A 21,748-nucleotide genomic window follows, 5' to 3' on the forward strand; every position below is an offset into this window, starting at 1 on the left:
TTTTTGATTGGTTGAGGCAGTTTAGTTGTCTTACAGTGCTGTATACTCATAGCTAAATTTTATGTCAAATCTTGCACTTGTTCAGGAAGGGGGCGTCAAATTCATGAAATGTTTTAAAGGGGGCGCAAGGTATGAAAGTTTGGGAACCTCTGAACTAAGTGAATCAAAGAACCGGTAAAAGGGTTATTAGAAATTGTTTCTGCTTTCCGAAACTTATTCAATAAAGGTCTATTTAGTTTCGCAATATCTTTATTACCTACGTCCTATATTCACCTTTTGTTTTAGCAATGAAGCAAACGAATCAGAATCTTCCAACACCTGGATATCCAATGAAGCTTTGTACCCTTTACGTACGACCCCACTATCCGTTACTTGACCACAGCATCAATATCAGTTCAAAAGTGCAAATTAATCTGTGAACGCCTGGAATGACAACACTGGGTTCATTTCACCAACACTATTAAAACTATTCGATGTATAAGACTCCTAAAAGAGTTATCTAGATAAAATTTCTTAAAGGGTTTAGAATCTAAACCGGATGTGCGCTGCGTGGAGATTATAACGCCCGAACTACTCTCCATTCTCCAGATGTCAAAATTACACGCTTTCCTTTTACTTTACAAATGCATTTTTATGATAGAAAACAGTGATATTTGTATTCTGGAGAAATAAGACGACGATTTAATTTCAAAACTCCCTCTTTTATTCCGGAGACAATTCTAGGGGTATTAGCCCATAATTTAATTTATTACACTTAAAATATATTCTGTATAGGAAATAAGTATGGCCTTGGTGGAGATAATTATTGTTCCTTACAGATACGTTTTGCACATCAAATAAAACGAAGCTTCGAAAGTTAAACCAAACTGATTATAATAGATTCACTCGAACGAAGCGAAGTAGAGACCTTTCAGATGCTATCCCAACGCTTGGGTGAAGGAACTGTGTATCATGAAAAACTGCAGTCAGGAGGATATTCGTTTTTCGGATTCAGATTCAATTTCTGGAATTTTCGAATTGAAGGCAAGAAGGAATTCTTGTCTCTCAGACATAATGCCAATCGCAGGAATATCAGAAATCGTTACTAAGTTGCCTATGTGACAATAAATTAATACTCAATAATAATTAAACACAAAAGCAATGCTCCATTGCCAGCCTGTTTACAGGACGATCGATATTAAAATTCTGTTTAATGAAGAATGGTACAATTCTAACATGTGTAGGCCACTGGCGGGTTCTGAAAAAATATCTGGATTAATTATATTTTATGAGAACTACGTCTCGGGAAACTGCTTAAAATGATGTTACGTTTCTGGCAAAAAAAAAAACAACTGTTGTAATAGCACTGCTAGGATAATCATTAATAAAGCTTATTATTATAAGCTAAAGTCGTCCCTATTCTTAACTAAGCATCGCGGCACGCAGACGTATGAAGGCGTGGAGGTGTCTCCATTAATACTTAATCTCGCCAGAGGAAGGAGATCAGTGTTCAGCTTCACGCCCCGACCAATTTACCCCCGAGGAAAGAACCAGGTACCATTTGGATACGATGGGAAGTGGACCCAGAAAAGGACGTTGCGGCGAAGAGAAAAATCCTTCCATGTACCTCGGTCGTCATAGTTTTTCAACCGACCAAAATACTCTTTACTTTTATAAGAACCCGTGTTCACGAAGTTCCTTTCTGGTTCTCGTGTATGACTGCTAAATTTCACGTCAAACTTCCCTTATACTGCATCTGCCTTCGTACCATCCTTCCATATACAGTAGTGTCCTGATTATCTGTTCTAAACAGGTATAATCGATGTCGGATAATAAAGAATACTGATGACAAACACGCGATTAAATTTCAAACTCGATTTATAATATTATTAAATCACGAAGAAATACAATAGGTGAACACATTACAAAAATCTCACAAACAAAAGCAGTGTTTAAAGTACCGCTAACGTCATGAATATTTGTATATGAAAGAGATTATTTGTATTAGAACTCAGCAATGGTAATTCGCTTCTGAGCGTTCCGATAATCGGGACTCTATTGTACGTGCAGTTCTCTGAGGATGCCGCTTGTTTTATTTTTGCGAAATCTACTTAAATTTCGTCTTTGTTTCTAGTTGCGTAAGTATATAAAAATTAGGAACTTCGCATATTCCTTGACTTAATCGCACTACCAAATTCAGCAGAAGAGCTATCATATGTGAAATATCATTTGAAGCATTCATGGTGACTGAATGCAAATGAGTTCTCTCGGGCGACCAGCCGTATTACAATGGAAATGAGACCCAACATTTCACAGAACGTCTCTTTTTCTATCAAAAAACCCAACACAGCTTCCGGAACATTGGATCACTCCATTCCCACACGAGTGATCGCCCAAGAAGACTTCACTGTATAAATTGTAACATTTTGCATTATACAGGGACCTAACAACAACGATACTATCTATCTCTGTGGTGTTAAACCCGAAGCCTCAACATCGCAATACCAAAGTCCGTAACTGAATACGATCCTCAGTTCCAGTTCAATCCGCCTCATTCCTCGTAATATTTTCCTTAGATAAAGATAATGACTACAATACAGCAACCTCATGGCCCCTGGTATTACTGAAATAATGCTGGGTACTATAAGGTCTCTTAGAAAATACCTACATGAAGGAAGTATAAAACGCTTTAGAGGTTGAGGCGCCTATAAAAATGTTAAAACACAAAAACAGAGAAATTCATTGCAATTTCGGAACCAACCTTCTCACATTTTCGCATCCTTCTTATTTAAATATTAAATTTCTTTTGTGACCACAAAGTTTTCTTATTGCACGAGATTTTACCACAAGTATGCATTTTGTCTTTCACCCATGCATTTCATACGGCAGATCCCTTGGCATCGTAGACGTTGGATGAGTCGTATTAGGCCTATTAATAATGACGACAATCGCAAAATCTGACGTACAGGATTATTAAAAAATTATCTGAGCATTTTCAAATACTTTTTGAACAAATACTAAACGGGTTCCATAATTGAAAGTTGCACCATTGGGAAGAAAACTTTAAAACGTTTCGTTATACGTGGAAGTGTCGTAATTCCGACGACCACTAGCAGCGTGATATGTTCACATGGCAGTGAAATAACGACTCAATCCGAGAAGGCGAAATTTAATTCACACATGGAGGACTTGTATGAAACTTCCTCTGAAAATCCCGACGAACAGTGGTCACCGGTTTTGTGGAACTGAACATGACACAAGACGCTTTCTTGGTTTGAGTCGCCATTAAAATCCCACGTCAAAAGTTGCGCTCCTAGTGGCCAACATTGCAGCTACGTCACCCGTATACTGCAGACATATTTTGATGTAGACCTCCCAATTGTGTAATTGTATACGTTTCAATTCTACATGTCGTTTAGTTATCATTAAATAGATGCCTGAAACCATGTTGGTCTGGCTTACAGTAATAACACGGACATGGTTCTATTAACATCATAAGTGTCTGGAAAGGTATTCGTACGAGCCAGTTTTCGTTCATTCTTTTAATAGTTCCTTCTTCTCGTATTTTCTTCTTCACTGTCGAACAATCCATGTCTCATCGTATTAAACTCAATTCGCCCAGAACTCCTGCACGTACGGTGCCAATACTCAATTATTTCCACCAGAACAGAGCTTTTGCTGAGGTATTACTGTTTCATAACTTAATGAAATTAGAATCAGACGTATGAAGGCAATTACCAGGCTCGACCGTCAGCAGATAAAAATTAAACATGGCGGATGGAAGGTGATTTCCCATCGGAAGGGAAAGAGTCTAGACTGATGACGACAGATTACTAGAACAGGTGTGTCTGAAACCGTCTGTGTTGCAGAATTTCGTCTGTCGACCCTAACAAGAGTCTGTCCTCGCGCTGTTACGACTTACAAGGTTCCAAGCGTGCACAACGTAATATGTTACTACCTAAATCTCGAGTAACTGACGGTCCAACAGAGACAGACGCACGGGCGACCCACCGAGCTACTTTCCGAGTCACAATCTCGAGCAGTCACCAAGAAACGAACAGACGAATTGTATGGAACAGGAAATTCCTTTAAACACAGCAATTCAGACGGTCAGGAAACCCTACGCTGTCTTCTGGGTTGTTGTTGTGACGTGTAGTCTTATTTGAAATTTACCGACGTTTCAAAGGCGCTTCCGATCACCCTGATGATGGAGGCAGAAAGGTAACCTGTATGACTAACATTCATTTCAGTAATATATGCAGAGACCATGGTGGTCTCTTACTGTGGGGGTTACAAACAATTCAGACCAGTGTTTCCATAATGCGTGCTACATATCCCCTACACCTTGTTAATCTTGACTCGGTAGTCCTAAAAATGTAAGATGAAGGAATGGAATAATCTGAAGAGGACGCAACTTTTTTGTTACATAGTTCGAGGTCAAAATTAAATTAAATTTTGCATTCTGATAGGTGTATTTTCTCCATAGACCTAAGAGATAGATCAAACAACACTGATTATCATCGTGACATTTAGTCGATATAGACACCTGGAAACAGAACAGTAGACTATTAGGAGATATGCGAAAAACCTCAGATGAACGCAATTGTTTTCTGCTTTAAGGGCGCTTTCCTTAAATTCACAGGTTACAAAACGTCATAAGATAGGTTGATCATAAACGCAACAATTAGAAATAATGTAAAGGAATAATGGCGTGCCTTTTTCAATGGAACTATCCCAGCACATCCAGAGGGGCCCGAGGACGTCAGAATCACCGGTCCTCAAAAACCGAGATTCTAACCCATGTCATTCCGAATACAACGCATTAAAGCTAGTCGCACAACCATAGCCTTCGGTTCAGATAAAAGCATGCGTGCGTGTGGTTTTACCGTAACTTGTTAAATAAGCACCATGGTGACAACCGGAAGTTCAGCGCGTCTAGTACCAAAACCCGCCGCTGGACACGATTAGCCTGAACCAATTTACCCACCTCTCACCATCCCCACCCATCTGCCTAAGATCGATCCTACACGTAAAGAGCTCCATTTCCTCTGTATGAAGCCCACTCAATTTAAATTCACAAAAATAACTCCCCTTGTCTGGTGGACACCAAAATTATTTTTCATACTAAATATTCTTACTGCTGTCTCACTAAGCTGCTGCTTCTTGCTATCGTTTCCACTTTCATATTGATTTTACCAGTAAGACAAACAGACAAAGCCTGAAAAGGTTGTCTACACATTATTTAAAAATTCAGTTCCTACCACAAAGAAAACACAATGTGTCTGCATTACAGAGATGAACTGATGAATGTTGTTTACCGAAATATTAGATTTATTCTAATAAACACACGAAACCATGGACCGACTCTGCGACTGGATGTTAAAGCATGCGGTAAATACAGTTAACACTACACTGTGAATAACCAACCTCCTCAGCTCAAACAGTTTAGCGACACCCTGTACGGATCAGTCCTGACTTGAAGAGAGTAGGCTCGTTCCTTTGCAAACCCAAAGCCTCACAAAAGGGTTAAGAAAATCCGTTTGTTGCCTCTTTCTGCCAAGTTTACACATTCTGATCAATATTGGATGGCGTTTCACATTATTCCAAGCTGCTACCACTCACGCTACATTCCCAGTTACAATAATCAGACTTTTCAGAACATAAGCTACCCACACACAGCCTCACTGCAGTATTTCAACCTGAAGGTAAGAAAGATAAAGCTCTCTTTGTACACAACTCGTGAAATGAAATCAATTTATTATATTCATCTCTAATGTTCGTAACTAATAAACGGATGAAGATTTATGTCTTCTGGATTGTTGTTCTGTGTAGTATGGTCGATGTTTACCAACGTTTCTGGGGTCATCAGGGCGATGAATATATTCATCGCCCTGATGACGGAGGCAGTATGACCTCTGAAACGTTGGTAAACATCGACCAGACTACACAGCGCAACAACCCAGAAGACAGAAATGTTCATACTCATCGCCCTGATGATGGAGGCAGTATGACCTCCGAAACGTTGGTAAACATCGACCAGACTACACAGCGCAACAACCCAGAAGACAGAAATCTTCATATTCATCGCCCTGATGATGGAGGCAGTATGACCTCTGAAACGTTGGTAAACATCGACCAGACTACACAGCGCAACAACCCAGAAGACAGAAATCTTCATACTCATCGCCCTGATGATGGAGGCAGTATGACCTCTGAAACGTTGGTAAACATCGACCAGACTACACAGCGCAACAACCCAGAAGACAGAAATCTTCATACTCATCGCCCTGATGACGGAGGCAGTAGGACCTCTGAAACGTTGGTAAACATCGACCAGACTACACAGCGCAACAACCCAGAAGACAGAAATCTTCATACTCATCGCCCTGATGACGGAGGCAGTATGACCTCTCAAATGTTGGTTAACATCGACCAGACTACACAGCGCAACAACCCAGAAGACAGAAATCTTCATATTCATCGTCCTGATGATGGAGGCAGTATGACCTCTGAAACGTTGGTTAACATCGACCAGAATACACAGCGCATCAAACCAGAAGACAGAAATCTTCATACTCATCGCCCTGATGATGGAGGCAGTATGACCTCTGAAACGTTGGCAAACATCGACCAGACTACACAGCGCAACAACCCAGAAGACAGAAATCTTCATATTCATCGTCCTGATGATGGAGGCAGTATGACCTCTGAAACGTTGGTTAACATCGACCAGAATACACAGCGCATCAAACCAGAAGACAGAAATCTTCATACTCATCGCCCTGATGATGGAGGCAGTATGACCTCCGAAACGTTGGTAAACATCGACCAGACTACACAGCGCAACAACCCAGAAGACGGAAATCTTCATACTCATCGCAGTGAAAACCTCAAGTCTTACAAAATAAACCGATGTTGATGAGGTAGGCTGAAGATCAACTAAGACGTTCGAAAGTGGATGAGGTATGAACACGAAACGTGGAGCAAGTTAACCGCGTCTAAATAATACCAAAGAATTCAGACCGTACCTGGAAGAAAACTCAAGACTTCTGCAATACAAATATCGAACGGTTAACGCTGATTAAGGAAATAAACACTGTTTACCCTGAAAAAACGTTCTGTGGGCAAAACACAGGTGAGCTTCATCTTTTTGGCTCGTGTTTGCTTATATGCATTCCAAATAAACTAGAAGTGGCTTTTAACCACATCTGATTTTCCCACGCACGAAGATAAATATCCCACTCATTTCACCATTCTTGATTTTCATCACCCCAATAATGTACGGCGAGGAGGACAATTACGAAGCTCCTCATTATGTTACTTCCTTTCTTTTGCATCCAAACATTTTCTTCATTAGTTAGGATTTGAGGTTTTCTAAGCGGTTCGCCCGAATATGGCAGTCTTCTGGGTTGTAGCGCAGTGTAGTCTGGTCGATGTTAACCAACGTTTCAGAGGTCTTTGCTGTCTCCATCATCAGAGAGATCAGTGACATCCTCAACCTACCACTTTTTTCTCGAGGTGAATAACCAAGTCTCACATATTTATAAAAGAACAGGTAAAATCACAGGAAACAGTACATTCAATTTATTCTTTAAAATTTTAAAATGGAGACAGGAAGATAAAATTTTTTAATGAAATATATTTTCGAATGATTTATTACTTGTTTATTTTATTTTCATTAAGGTAAATTAAGATCACTTATTACGAATGTAAAGTAACGCCGTTGTAAAATTTCAAATTGATAAACCTTTCGATTATGTAGGTATTAGAACAGGATTTTATACATAGCCAGTTAAGTGACAGTCGTAGCAACCATCTTGTGGTTACCACGTTCAAGCTGTCGTCCATTCAATAGCCACTGGGGATTCTTCCTTTGATGGCAGAAAGGCCTCAGTAATAATTTCACATTTTTATCCATACCTTCACCGTGAGGTATCTTAGCACAGTAGTGAGTCTTGGTCGAACATGATGCTGGGCGGTACACAGGGGTACCGTTAACTTGGGGGGACAGCCCGCCGGGTTTCCAATTTCGGCCAGTTACTCAGTAATGTCACCAACAGTATCGTAAATTTTCCTTTCTTCATGCGAATGCTGGGATAGTGACTTGAAATATACCACTACAGTCTCCTTACAAATCCTTACTCACAAAATTTAGGTTCATTTTTTCTATATCGAACACTTTTACACGTATGAAGGAATATATTGCAGAATACTTGTTAGCAACTAAATTGTGGACTCCCTTTCTAACTTTATGCGTTCTTCTTTATTGATGTTTCCGTTTCATAAATGATCTCTCATAAAATATTCATATATACTCAGTACAGGTGATACCAGGATATCATTCGTTCTGAAGCTACTGATTACAGTACTGCATCATGAAGCAATATGTCAAATGCACTATCATCTCACGCGAGCGCAGTTTCTAAAATTAGGTGGAAACGTGACTGGTTACAAGCCACTGATATTTTCTGCTAACGTTTTCGGCAGGAAATCTATATATAAGTTGGTCGTAACGCAGAAAACTGAGCAGTGGCTTTAAGAGCCCTGTGTATCGCCTTTAAAGTGACCGATTCACATCTGGCCACGTTATGGACTTCATATACAAGCCAACAGAACGAAATAGAAGATCAGAGAACCGTATAGAGGCTGGTTTATTTATTTCAGTAATCCTTTGACTGCATCCAAAATGAAATTCCCAGAAGACAGCCGCCTTCTCGTATCGTCGTTTTCAAATATAAATACAATAATAATAATAATAATTTCAGGGACATGAAATGTTGTACCTGTACTCAAAGAGATCACAAATATCCATACAAATAACGCATCGATTTATTTTTGTTAGAGCATGTACTGAACTTCTTTTCCAGTTAAAATTCAGAAACATTTCAGCACTGCTGATTATTATCTGAGATAAATTATAGGAAGACGACAAACACTGCTGTTATTATAATGATCATGTTCTACTACAATAACATAATTACACAAAAAAAATAATGAAGACAGAAAAAAAAATTAAAATCTCCTGTCAAGCTGACTGAATAAAGTATGGATAAACATTCAGTTTGGATGAAGAAATAACTAACTGAAGTAGGATGGGATTGGTGAGGTACGTAGTAGATGGGGGGAATTTTTAAATGCAAAGAGCGATCACTTGAAACCTCAAGGTATAGACCCACATGGGAGGTATTGCGTAATGATAGCACAAAACACAAAATGACCTAACAAAAACAGGATTAAAATTGACGGACCCGATTATACTGCCTCAAAACAGCGGCCAGAATCGGGATTTTGTGAAGAATTGGAGTTCTACAAACGAGGAAACGCCTTCCAAGCTCAGAAGCTACTTTTTCGACAGTCCTCTTACTTTGCTATGGAAGCCTTTATGTTCAGTACGGAATGGTCACTAACGGTGGCATCCTACTTCATGCGGAGCTCCCACAATGTGCATACGACCGGCGAGTGAGAGGGACCTTATTACATTACGCAGCCGTCAGCCTACGGCTTCAATGGGATGCAAATAACTGGTGAGTCATCATATATCCGTAGGTTATTTAAGGAGGATGTTACGATTGAATGAGAAGGGAATAACCAAGAATGGTCAAAAGGTAAGGATCTGAATGGACGCTGTCGCACACGAATACATGACAGAATTAAAGTTGGCTCAAAAGACTGGGGAAAATAACAAATTTCTATAGTCACTATAGTTGGTAAACATGTCGAGATTCTAACCGGGGTATAGGTTTAGACTGTTACTGGTACAGTGACCTGATCCGTAAAGAGAACGCCTAGTTCTTAGTGATATTGTAGACACGATGAAATGTATTCAATGAGAACAATGAATTCCTTTAAAACCGAAGTTTTTGCATATAATACTTCAAGAAATTGGTCCGTACCGCAAAGAAAACACCACACTTCACAATTACAAGAATCAACTGGTTCATGTTTGTGAAAATATTCACTTTTCACAATCAAAATCACAGGTTTATTTATTTTTAAACCAGGTGGTACATATAGTGTCCACCGGACTTTAAAGTCTTCTAGTTGTGATGTCCCGGTTTGAATCTCGACAGACCTCTCTCTCTCTCTTGCATTTACCTCAGCCCCTACAAGCTTACATCAGTAGTACCTTTATATCGAGGTAGATCGTCTGTTTTCAAATTTTTACCTCGTCTAAATGCATTACCATCTTCTTACTTTATTTTTTATTTGTAGTGTTCTGTCTGGCGACAGGTCCATATGAACAGGATCCTTCCATCCTTTTCTCGGACTGGGACCTGTTCATATACGTTCTTGGCAGATGATCCAGAAGTGGTTTGCCATTGCCTTCTTCTGTGTGTGAATGGAGTAATTGTTGGGATGCCACGGAGGAAAACTCCGTGTTGCCTAGACCACGGTCTTGCCCAACACAAGTTATAAATTCGGGCACCGCCGGGAATCGAACCCGAGACCCCAGGATTACAAGGCCAGCGTTGTAACCGCTAGACCACCGTGGCAATTTCTTCCTACCTTACTCTAAGATATGTAAACATTACAAATAAAACAGCATCATTACAGATAAGAAAGATCACTGGTGTTCTGTATGAGAGGACATTAGTGTTTGCGTGACGGATTCTTTAAAACGCCCTAAATATAAGTCCGAAGTAAGTTTAACCCACTAACTAATTTACTGACTTTCCGGTAGCTGACCTCGTCGGTTCCACACCACAAATACCAAAGCCCGACTTTGGACACGATCCTAAGTCAGTTCCGCCCACCCACAACGACGTACTTCCCCGAAAACCATCCAGTGCTTTAAATGCACCTCCTTTTCTGTAGTCCAAGTGGCCGTGTTCCAAGACGTTTCCACATCGAGATTCTGAATTTATTAAATGTTACCTCGATTAAATATCATTTTCCGAACATTATTTTCCTGTCGGTCAGCTGATTGCTGGATACTCCTTTGTGACCTTCTTCTCTCCTTTTATTGATTTTTCCCTGTCCTTTCCTTCGCTCTTTTCGTGCGCCCCCATTTATCTAGCCATCTGCCCACTCAAACTTTTTCGGTAAATCTATCAATGTGTCCATTCATAGCAAATTGAAGGAGCACCCATGACGGAAATCAGCAGTGTAGGAGCTCATTTTTTCTAATTATGAAACAATTTTTTTCTAACTTTGCATGCTAATACAGCCAAGGTCTTTCACCGCATTAAATACTGTTTGGATACGTGCGTTGTAAGTCCTCTAATAACTTTCAGTCTCTGCAATGCTCTATATCACAGCTTTTCCGAACAGCGACTAATGATTTGTGTTGAACATTCAGGCATCTTTCTTATGCGTCAGTCTCTGAATCGATACGTCAGACGATTTCAACACGTTCATTTCCGTTAAAAGCCAACACAAGTTTCCAACAACGTGCGAATGTTCTGTGACTGATAATCATGACGTCTCTTCGATTTTATGACACGAACGTGTTAATTTTAATATTGTAAATAAATGTGTTTGGGTGTACTAGCAGTTTTATAATTACACGTGTTGACTATCGTTTCCAGTGTACAATGTGTGACAGAGTACTGTTCCCCTCTTAGAATGCACTGCTGTTTTACAGGTCCGTGAATCATAAAACATTACTAATCACTGACGTAAGTGAAATTCATTCAAACACTCATTGGGTTTTGGCAATAAAACACGCACAAAACCACCATCTCCCTACTTCGACTTCAATTTATGGAAAGGGCACAATTAATAATTAATATCACGAACAAATACTCGTTGTCATTGGACTCCGGGGATCGCCCGCACACTCGGGCTCTCCACCAGTAACGTGTGTTACAAAGGAGAACACGCAGTACAGACAGACTTAGTACTCAAAAGGCTAAAAGACGCTTCCTACGTCCAAGAAAGGATACAGGAGCTCCTTTAAAGACACCAGCCGGTTAATGAGTTTTGTGAAAACAGACTATGTTTATTCTGGAAACAATTAAACCTATAAATACGCGGTTGTGTGGCAAAATATCGTCCTGGGCAAGCTCTGTGACATACAGCTGGTGTCTACAGTTACCACCGGGCATTGAAGTTTCGAATATTTTACAGTTTGCTAAACTAATCGTGTGTGAACGCTAATGGGAACGATTTCAACAAAATACGAACTGGTGTATTAGACATTACTAATATTAGAGAACCTGTATTGTTCAAGAACTTCCCAATGAACCAAAAACAATGGAGCGAAAATTAATGTAAAATTACCTTTAACACAAGTTATTTAATACGGAATTAGACACGTTTTAACGGGGAACCTACCATTTGTTCTGTACTACTTAAATTCATCTTTAAAGAAACATTTGTCACAGATGGGTAAGCAATACACCAGGCCGCTGATAAAATATGTGCATAGTACATTACTGGGTTACAGGTGAAAGTTAAAAAATTCTCCATAATAAACAAATTGGCTTCATGGTGCAGTAGAAAAGTTAACATTCATCTGGTCAAGAAACAGTCTGCTATCATAAAACTGAAATACCAAGTTCACAGCAGCCAGACAATGGATCCTATTCTGATCCAGTCTAATCCAGTCCACATCCTACACCACCATATTTATCAAAGTTCTTGTTATGCTTCCATTTATGCGTCTCTCGAAAGGCGTCTCTTCCCTTTAGGTTTGTCCATTAAAATTTTGTTTGCATCTCCCATATCCCCGGACTGGGTCCCATTACAGATTAGAATATCGAGTCTGAATTAATTATTAATAAAGCTATTCTTACGCATTGCGGTGTAATGCATGTTCAGTCAGTGCTAAGAGTTGACAGACATTTAACAATTTCTGAGCTACACAGAGTTTCTCAAGATACCATCCAACCTTCGGTCATTTTGAAAAATCTCTACCAGTCCCCGAGTGAAAGAAACTACCGACATCAGGAAAGTATGCACGTGTTCTATACACTTCCACCCTACGAAGAAACATCTCAAGTGATAGTATTTGCAAGTTTAATAACTAAGCCTATTTCTCAACTATCTTTTTGTCCCATAAAAAAATTAAATTAAATGTTTTAATGGCTATATAATGCCTAACAGTCAATACCTCACGGTGAACATTAAACATATTAAAGCTCTCTGAAACTGTTTAACATCTAAATAACTTATGACATAAATGCGGATATCACCACGATCTGCAATTTTTATTCGGAAACACTTTTATAAATGGGAAACAGTTGCTAACTCTTTGAAATGTGACATCTGTACTGTAATTAACTTTGAAACAATGGATGTTTACAGTGAGTAAATAATAGATTTGTTGCATCTGTGGTTGAAATGACTGAATATGAAGGTTAATGAAACATTCAAAACGGCAAAAATATGATTTTGGAAAACACTACTCCAATATGACATTCAACTATTGTTTTGCTGTCTTAATTTTAACTGCCTTAAATCATTCCGAAGCCTGCCTCACAACTACACCATACAAGACACTTGTGGACTGAATCTATAAACTTCTTTTACTGACATTCTGAACTAGTGCCTAGCAGTAAATGTGAGATTTGATATTTCATGGGTGGCAAATATGTTGGCAATAGTCCTCACCAACAAGACCACACGGTGTCCAAATACAGTTCTGAATGTTCTCGGCATTATAAGTAACCTACTGCACAAAGGAACGAAAAATTGTATTCTGCCATTTCAGTATTGAACCTTTCAAAGCTGATGTTCGTCTAAATAGCATTAAACAAATCGGTCCGTACCGCACAAAATATCTAAATTGTAAAGATCGATACGTTAATGATGTTTGGGAAATAATCACTGTTTTCTGTTAGAATCATAGAAACCCACGAATAAAAAAGGAGTCACTTAACTGTTCAAAAACACAGCACCAATGAGTTTTAACGAGTTAATTCACTTTTCATTTCAGTAACATTTTGTGACGTAAGCTTACATTCAGAAATATGTAGATATGGGATCAGAGTTCGTTAACACCCCTAACTCAGTCCAATTTAATATATTCGGGAAAATTCCTATGAAAACACAAAAAAATTTCCTTAACCTACATAATCCCCTTACCCATCACTGAATTCACATTACAAAAGGTTATTCAGCTAAACATACCTTGTGTCTTCCTTTCTGACCTTCACAACTATTAACCACCTCGTGTTCCTTTTGTTCTTAAATTCGTTTATTTAACGACGCACAAATATGAAAAACTTCTCTAACGCATTAATTCGCTCAAATGTTAGCCCAGACTGAGCAACAGGATAGTTAAAGCCAGGGGCGCCATTTTGATCTGATAACACGAACACAGCCCGTAACTTCGAAGTGTGTCTCCAAGCCCTCTTATTCCAACAACCAACATGTTCTCCCGCACTACTGACAACTCACGTCCAGTACGCCAAAGTGAATAAGATTTTATGTGATTAGGCCAACCGTACAGTAAAATATAAGAGACATGTTTCTTTGATTTTCTTAGCAATTTCCTGACTGGATGATAACTTATTACCCCCTTAATAACAAGCAACAAGGTCAGTAGTGGCGAGTGAACAGACTGTAGTTCCACTCCGTTCGTTGCATATGTTTTTAGTTGCGAATCCTTGTTGTAGATTGTGTTTTGAATCTTGTGAGATTGTCTGCCTGGGAAATTTGTAACGCAAACCTAAACATCCCCTGACATTTTTGAAAAGATGTCACCCAAGCCCGAGATTCGACCACTTTTTCATGGTACACCTGTAGTACCATATAAAATTATCTGAATCCAACACATTAATACATTACTTGTTCATGACGTTTCACTTCAAATCTGAAATTTTAGTAAAATTTACTTTCTTTGTTCTAACAATAAAATGGCGTTTCACAGACGAAGCACCTCGTAGGTGTTGGCTCTCTCACCAGCTACAATTTCGGAGCGATGTTCATAAACAGAGGGTGCTGATATCTGTTGACAATCTGTGAAACTATCGGTATGGCAGTGTTTTGGAAAGGATAGCTTATCTCAGTCACTCATCCAGTGACAGGTTAGTTCAGAAGACTGCTGTCTACTGGGATGTAGCTCCATCGTGATGAAGGAAGCAAGAACCTCTGAACCGGTGGTATACTTCAACAAGGCTACCCGATGCTACAACCCATAAGAACCATCTTCAGACTCACAGCCGTGGAAACCTCAAATACTAAAGAGACTATTTTATTCTAACGAACCCTACACCTGAAGACGATGTCAGATCTAGTCCTCGAAACGTCGTGTAATTTTATAACACCAGTCGATGGACAAAATCCAAAAACCCAACATTTCAGATACCAGAAGGCTAATTACTATGTAGCACATCGCATAATATATAGTTGGAGGATCACCTAAAATGTCGAGGCGACGTATTATAGGAGAACCAAATTCGGAAAATCCACAACACGAAACAAAATTAGGAAACGTACGCATGGCAGAGCAATTCTGGCGTGTTCGGTTTGTGCGTAGAAGATTTTCAATTTGTGAAAGTAAACTTTCGATGTCGTATAAATAATGCAAAACAGGTAGACCGAACAAGTACAGACCTTCGATATAAAATGTTAATGCCAGTCCAACAACTTACTTGTCATAAAACAACATAATAATCATTTTCTTTGATTATTTTTAAAAGCCTAAGACTTATGTAAAAGGTATACCATAAATGAAACATATGTTCCATTTTTCTCTACTTTTGTTCAAAACCCTTTTTGCTTCGATAAATATTTTGCGAGTTACGGCCGAGAAGCGCACAGAAACTCGTACAATTCCTCTTGCAAAACGTCCGTAACTGCTGTTCGATCTGAACGAAAATCAAAATTTACTGGCAAACGTTTGTAAAACTCCACAATAATAAATGCCATGAAAATCCGTTAATCGGTTCTCGGGTTCTTGCATGCGATACGTGCCAAACATCGCTATAATAACTGAACAGCACGGTGTAAGAACCGATCAGTGTCTGCGGTTATTAATTCCCCACTGTTGACTAAACCAACGCCACTGGTGCTCTCCTTACACAGCTAGAGCCTGTTTTGAAGTTGCAAGCCCGGTCATCGAAAACGTCTATACCGTGCCGTTCTGATTTCTTCGGACTGCGAATTTCCAGCTTACGGAAGAAACCTCAGAACGCTTAATATACACAAACGTGCGTGTGATGTACTGTTTTTCTATATAACAAACTTTGTAATTAATTACTCTGAGGGGTTGGTTTCGATGCTTGGCAGTAATGATTTTTTTAAAAAAAAGGGTGTACTACGTAGAACAGAAACAGCTGGAGGGATAGATAAAACAGGCACTGCAGAGCCAATTTTCCACTTGTAGTAATCCAAACATCCACACTGAAACACACTTCGCTTCTTGAATAAATAACGCCAATAGTTCACGCATTCTAAACCACAATACGACTTTTTAACTATACTACAACACACAAAGAAAAATAAACTATCCCCCCCCCCCCCGAGAGTTTAATCAAACGAATTTAAACGTTTCTGTACGCATTTATTCCTCTGTTTCTGGCCACAATATCTTCCTAAAGTCTTCACGTTGTTTTACACTTCACTTCTGCGTCTATAAACCAAGCACCAATTGTAGATAGAATATACAGAGGCGGGTCTATTTGATTTTGATTGCGTAAAGCCTATTGACAAAGGAAAATATGGAAAAGAATCAGTTAAACAAGGAGGAGAGACTATAACCATAATCAAATGCAAAAAAAAAACATTAAGCCACAAATTGAAACAACGACCTACCTATACGCGTACAAAATACAAACAAAATAAATATACCTCTAGCAACGACAGAATGAGCAGACCATCCATAAATCTACAGCTGTAGTACAAGGCACCTAATTGTTTCGACAAATGCGCACAAATAGTAGTAGAAAAAAATACTTTTTCTTAACACAGAAGCACCGCCTAAGAATTCACTTAAAACTAGCGACACTGGATGTACGTTACTCTAAAAAGCTTCCTTTTTCAAATTAAAAATAAAAATTCTCGATCAAAGCGCACGTTCAAGAATCACATGCACTTTCCATCCTTATCGCACAGTCCACGAAACCATTTGAGATACTTATGTAAACACTATTAGGACCAGTCGTGTTGAACTCGCGGCAAATTGGTCAGGGATCCATGTTAGATGAAGTGTTGTAGCATTAGGAGTACAGTAACCACAAAAAAATGCCGACACCAAGTTTCCCTATCTGAGTATGAATTGTAATGCGACATAAAGGAAGGAAAACCTCTCAGGAAATATTTAAACCTATAAATGAATTATTTTTCGGTTGACACTGAAATAATTTCTATTGTAGACACTATTCTTATTTGTAAAAATAAATTATAGGGACACTTTTCCGTATAGAACTGCTATAAGGATAATAATATGAAATATTCCACGAGTCACAATAAATCATTTAAAAACGTATACGTTTAAACTTGGTTTAAAATAACTTTCCATCACTGTAACACTGTTGCGCCTAAAATTCATTATCCAACTTTTTTTTTTCGAAAATCATTCACACAACTATTTGATTCTTACCACTTTCAATATCAGCACATTCTCGCGATATGTTTAAAATACCTTTTTTTTCCAATCACTCCGCAGCAAAGAACTGTACCGTAAACAACGCCACACATGCGAAATACTTCGCGAGTCCGGAACAAACACTTCTTGACTCCACAGTCACATGAACATAATTACATTCCGACCCGACTGCGTCTACCAAAACGAGACATCCAAACCGTAATAACGTGCAGACTTGCACTTCTCTCTTACTGACTGAACAGGAGATACACAGATTAACGCGTCCTCTCCTCCCGCGTTCACACATCAGACTGCAGCCCTGATCGTCTCGTAACGCGAGTAGCTACTGCTCGCCTGCTAGCACAGACGTCGGAGATACCAAGGTACCAACCGACGCTCTGAATCGACGCGGCGGCGTCCCGGTAAAATTCAACCCTGGCGACCTCGGGACCATTCGGTGTGGTTCGTACCACCAACCACCGCAGCGAGTGAACAGAGAGGGGTGGAGGAGGACGGGGCAGATTTGTTGAAGCCTTATTCTTCTTCTCCTTCCTGCGAGAGCGGTCCCATGACCTCAGGACTGGAATCATATCAACACTCGGCGTTGTTCGCTCCAGTGAAACTGTACAGACCTGTAGAAAGAAATCTCTGGTACCACGAGGGCGTTTTGCTGTCTTTATCTGCAGCGTACGCTTACACGAATACTGTTGAGAAGGGCTTGAATAGTGAGGAAAATAATAAACATTATAAGGTGATTTTACCAAAGAGGATGAGATATGTAGCAGTAATGGATTCCCAATAAATATTTTAATTTAAAGCAGGAAGGAAAGACATTTTGGGGTTGATGTGGGGATGAAATGGATCTTGATTAATAAGGTGCATGGCTGTGAAGTGGATTCAGCGGACCGGCTTTTGTGACCACGATAATGAGCTTTTGAGTTCCATACAAGGAAGGAAATTTCTTGAACAATCTGAGGAATGGCCCAGTTCTGTAGAGTAACTGCATGCATTTTCTGCTGGGAAGAGAGATGCACTTAACTTTGTCAGTGAACATATTTTGAACACAAAGGTAATCGAAGAACAGAGTGGTTATTGGCCTTGGTCACCTTAGGAAAAGGTAATTTCCAAAATTATTAAAGGAGCCCCAAGAAAAAGTTGTTTTAACATAAGACCTGAGTAAGAGACACTATCCGAACAACAAGGAAATAACCATCATTTCATTATCGCACTGCAGATAGCACAGAGCTAGAAAATTGAAATGCCAGATGATAAACTTCCACGGAAAGTAATTGGATGCCAGACAAAGAGGATAATGGGAATCACTTTGCAAAGCCTGTGCAGGAAGAAAAGTGACTTCATTTCACGACAACAGAATTACCAAGTTAAACAAACACTAGCACACTCAAGCTCAAGCAGGTTATATACTACAGCTGAAACAAAGCAAGTTAGGTTTCAAAATCATGATCGGCCTTCCTGTAATTGCAGCACAAACACTAGGCCTACGATCGAAGGTGTGTGGCGCACATACACCGTGGAATGACATTCCGGCGTCTGCTTCACGTTTGAAGTAACTCAATAATTTTTACACCAACTTTGAGGACACCTGTGTAACACCTGGAGTATACCACTTCCATTCTTCATATTCTAATACCAGTTGTATATCTAATGCCGAATACCGACAATTTGCTTCACATACACAACATTCGACAATCGACAGTTCTTTTAGAGGGAGCGCACACAAGTTATAAAAGCTGGGGCCACGTGACTAGTTACTCAGCAGCGTCTAAAATCACTCCGCCAGCGATCGCATGTTGCGCCATCCTAACTGCTGTGCTGTAATGTCCCACAATGCCATTACGTAACCTTCGTCCTAGGTACAATCTTCCTGCAAACTGAGTCATGCGCCTCAGTATAACATTCCATTTGATCTAATAACAAACACAAGACGCAATAAACTAAAATGCACTGCTATAATGATCAGACACTTCCCGATTGAGGCTGTCCACGAAGCAGAATTTGCCCGTACTGATGACATCCACGTCATCCGCGTGAGTCTGGCGTACAAGGGACCATTCATAACACCAGCTTTCATTAAAAAAAACAAATGACCGAGCAAATACGTCGGCCCAGCACAATATAAAAGCAGCCTGTTTCATTTACTAAACCTATTTCAAATGGTTGGGTTCAGTGTTTTTTTAAACCAGTCTTGGGTAATTAAACACGCATGCGTAAGCTCGTGATTCAATGATAATGTCAAATTTTGATAACTGCTTGTGTAATCACTTCGCTGGTAAGACTTTTGTGTATTGATCCGTTCAAAAAAAATCGTTGAAACTGCTGTGTACTCTATAGAGTACACCTTTCCAGTCTTGTTAATTATGCTACGACAATATTTTGTATGACGAATTAAGAGCAAGTTTTCCACGTCTGAACAATTACGCTGGATGGACTTAATTTTTTTACGGATCTACCCCGGGCAGTTAGGCTGTCGTCGGTCATATGTAATATGAATAGACCTAATTCGTTGTTAGAAATCCTCCATCCGCTTATGTCACGCTCGATACTGATAACGCTATTTTATACCCGCAATAATGTGATTAACTTGAAGTCACGGATGTATGGACTGATGTCAACGTACGGACACGGATATGGAGGCATTTCGAAAAAAAAAAGACATCAGGTCTGACTGATTACGTGACCGACAGCTAAAAATTTGCATAAATTGTACATTAAAATAAATATTTCCTTCTCGAAAAAGAATTTCACACCATTTTCACCAAATTATACTTCCATATTTATACTTGTCTTCAGTAAAATACTAGATTTTATATACACGGATATTTCTGAAATACACAGGAGCGTGTTTCCCCCCCCCCCCAAAAAAAAAAATTCTTTATTTCAACGTTCCAGATCACTGTTTTGACAAAAATAATACTCAAAATATTGTTCATTAAGGACTGTCGCACGTGCCAAGCATACCAGACGCGTTATAAATTAACTCGCATCCGACTTCTACCTTCAATTACAACCCCGCTACATCGTTAAATCCCATAGCACTCACAACACTTTTAAGATGGCCCCACGGTTTAAGATGTTACGGGCTTAAGTAAACTGATTTTCCGGGCCATAGCTCGAAATAAAAGTGTCCAAGGGCCCATGTTTAACGTAAACATTTCGTTATTTCTGTGCACAGAACACGCCCCTGAAATCATACCGTGTATTTCAGAAAAAAAACCCTGAATATTAGTTAATGAGCTCTGGTGTGAATTATGCAAGCGAAACACTCTTAACCTATTTTAATGTAATACTGAGATTATAGTGTATAAACCTGGACACTATTAAATTTCAATAATTCTCGACTCTATAATACGTTCCAACTCCTTTCATCGAAAATTGAACAGCACGAAAAAATAAATTAGACGAAATAATATAATGAAGCATGCAGAAAAACAAATATATATAGAAGGAAATCATAATGGTTTTACAATTCGGTTTAGAACCGTTTCAGTATCGTTTAGCTACTAGTTACAAACCGTAATATTAATACAAACAAAACGTTTAACGTACCCCATGGTTTGTATGGGTGTAAAATTTAGCTTCTCACCTTAACGTCAAACAGAGACTGAAAACATTCAAACCTAAGAAAGCGGAATCAAAAGAAGTGCCAATTTATGATTGAGGCCTACAATTTTCTCTTCGCTGATCATAATCTGGATGATCAAATCAAACACGAGAAGGAAGGGACACTTAGCATGCATGGTGTACATGATAAGTTAAGGTCTACATACAAAATATTAGTTGGAAAACGTAAAAAAAAAAATACTTGGGGGACTTAGGTGCGCCTCTTAAGACAATATTAAACGTGTTCTAAAAAAATATGGTGTGAGGGCATGACTAAATTCATATGGCTCATGGTAGTGGCCAGTGGTGAGATTTTGTGAACACGGCAATGGACCATCCATACTAGATAGTGCATTTCTTGAGTGGCTGCGCAACTATCAGATTATCAAGAAGAATTCTGTTCCATGGAGATAATTCACAGTCACTGTTAGAAGCTGAACATATTTTTCATTCTTCCCGTGACACTGTCTCTAACAGCATTCGTTCGTCCTACGCATGACAAAATATGTGATGGATAACAATGAATTGTGGCTTGAGGTCCACGCAGTTACAACCGTACAGACAAACAAGCACAGGTATAATGCAATTAGAGAACATCAAATGTTTAGAGTGGGTTGACATATTCACCCCCGCCCATCAAACACATCTCCAATATGTTTCAGACACGTTTTAATT

General features: G+C 39.2%; 1 protein-coding gene across 20 annotated transcripts in view; it reads right to left on the bottom strand.

The window, feature by feature from the left end:
- The window catches only part of LOC110831748 (CUGBP Elav-like family member 1), a 1,322,428-nt gene that overhangs the window by 810,612 nt on the left and 490,068 nt on the right, over nt 1–21,748 (bottom strand). For 2 of the 20 annotated variants that reach the window (XM_087351838.1, XM_087351821.1), the window contains exon 1: nt 17,510–17,778. The exons of 17 other annotated variants lie outside the window; for them this stretch is intronic. In XM_087351838.1, coding sequence (XP_087207964.1) covers nt 17,510–17,565 — 56 coding nt within the window. In that variant the 5' untranslated portion in view covers nt 17,566–17,778. Of the gene's footprint in view, nt 1–17,467; nt 17,779–21,748 lie in introns of those variants that run through there. One more of the 20 variants, XM_087351820.1, reaches the window with a different exon arrangement.

The sequence above is a fragment of the Zootermopsis nevadensis genome, unplaced genomic scaffold (assembly GCF_977971745.1).
Source record: "Zootermopsis nevadensis isolate Lab colony 2312 unplaced genomic scaffold, Znev_1.0 Znev_ptg000020l, whole genome shotgun sequence".
In the NCBI taxonomy this organism is placed as follows: Eukaryota; Metazoa; Arthropoda; class Insecta; order Blattodea; family Termopsidae; genus Zootermopsis; species Zootermopsis nevadensis.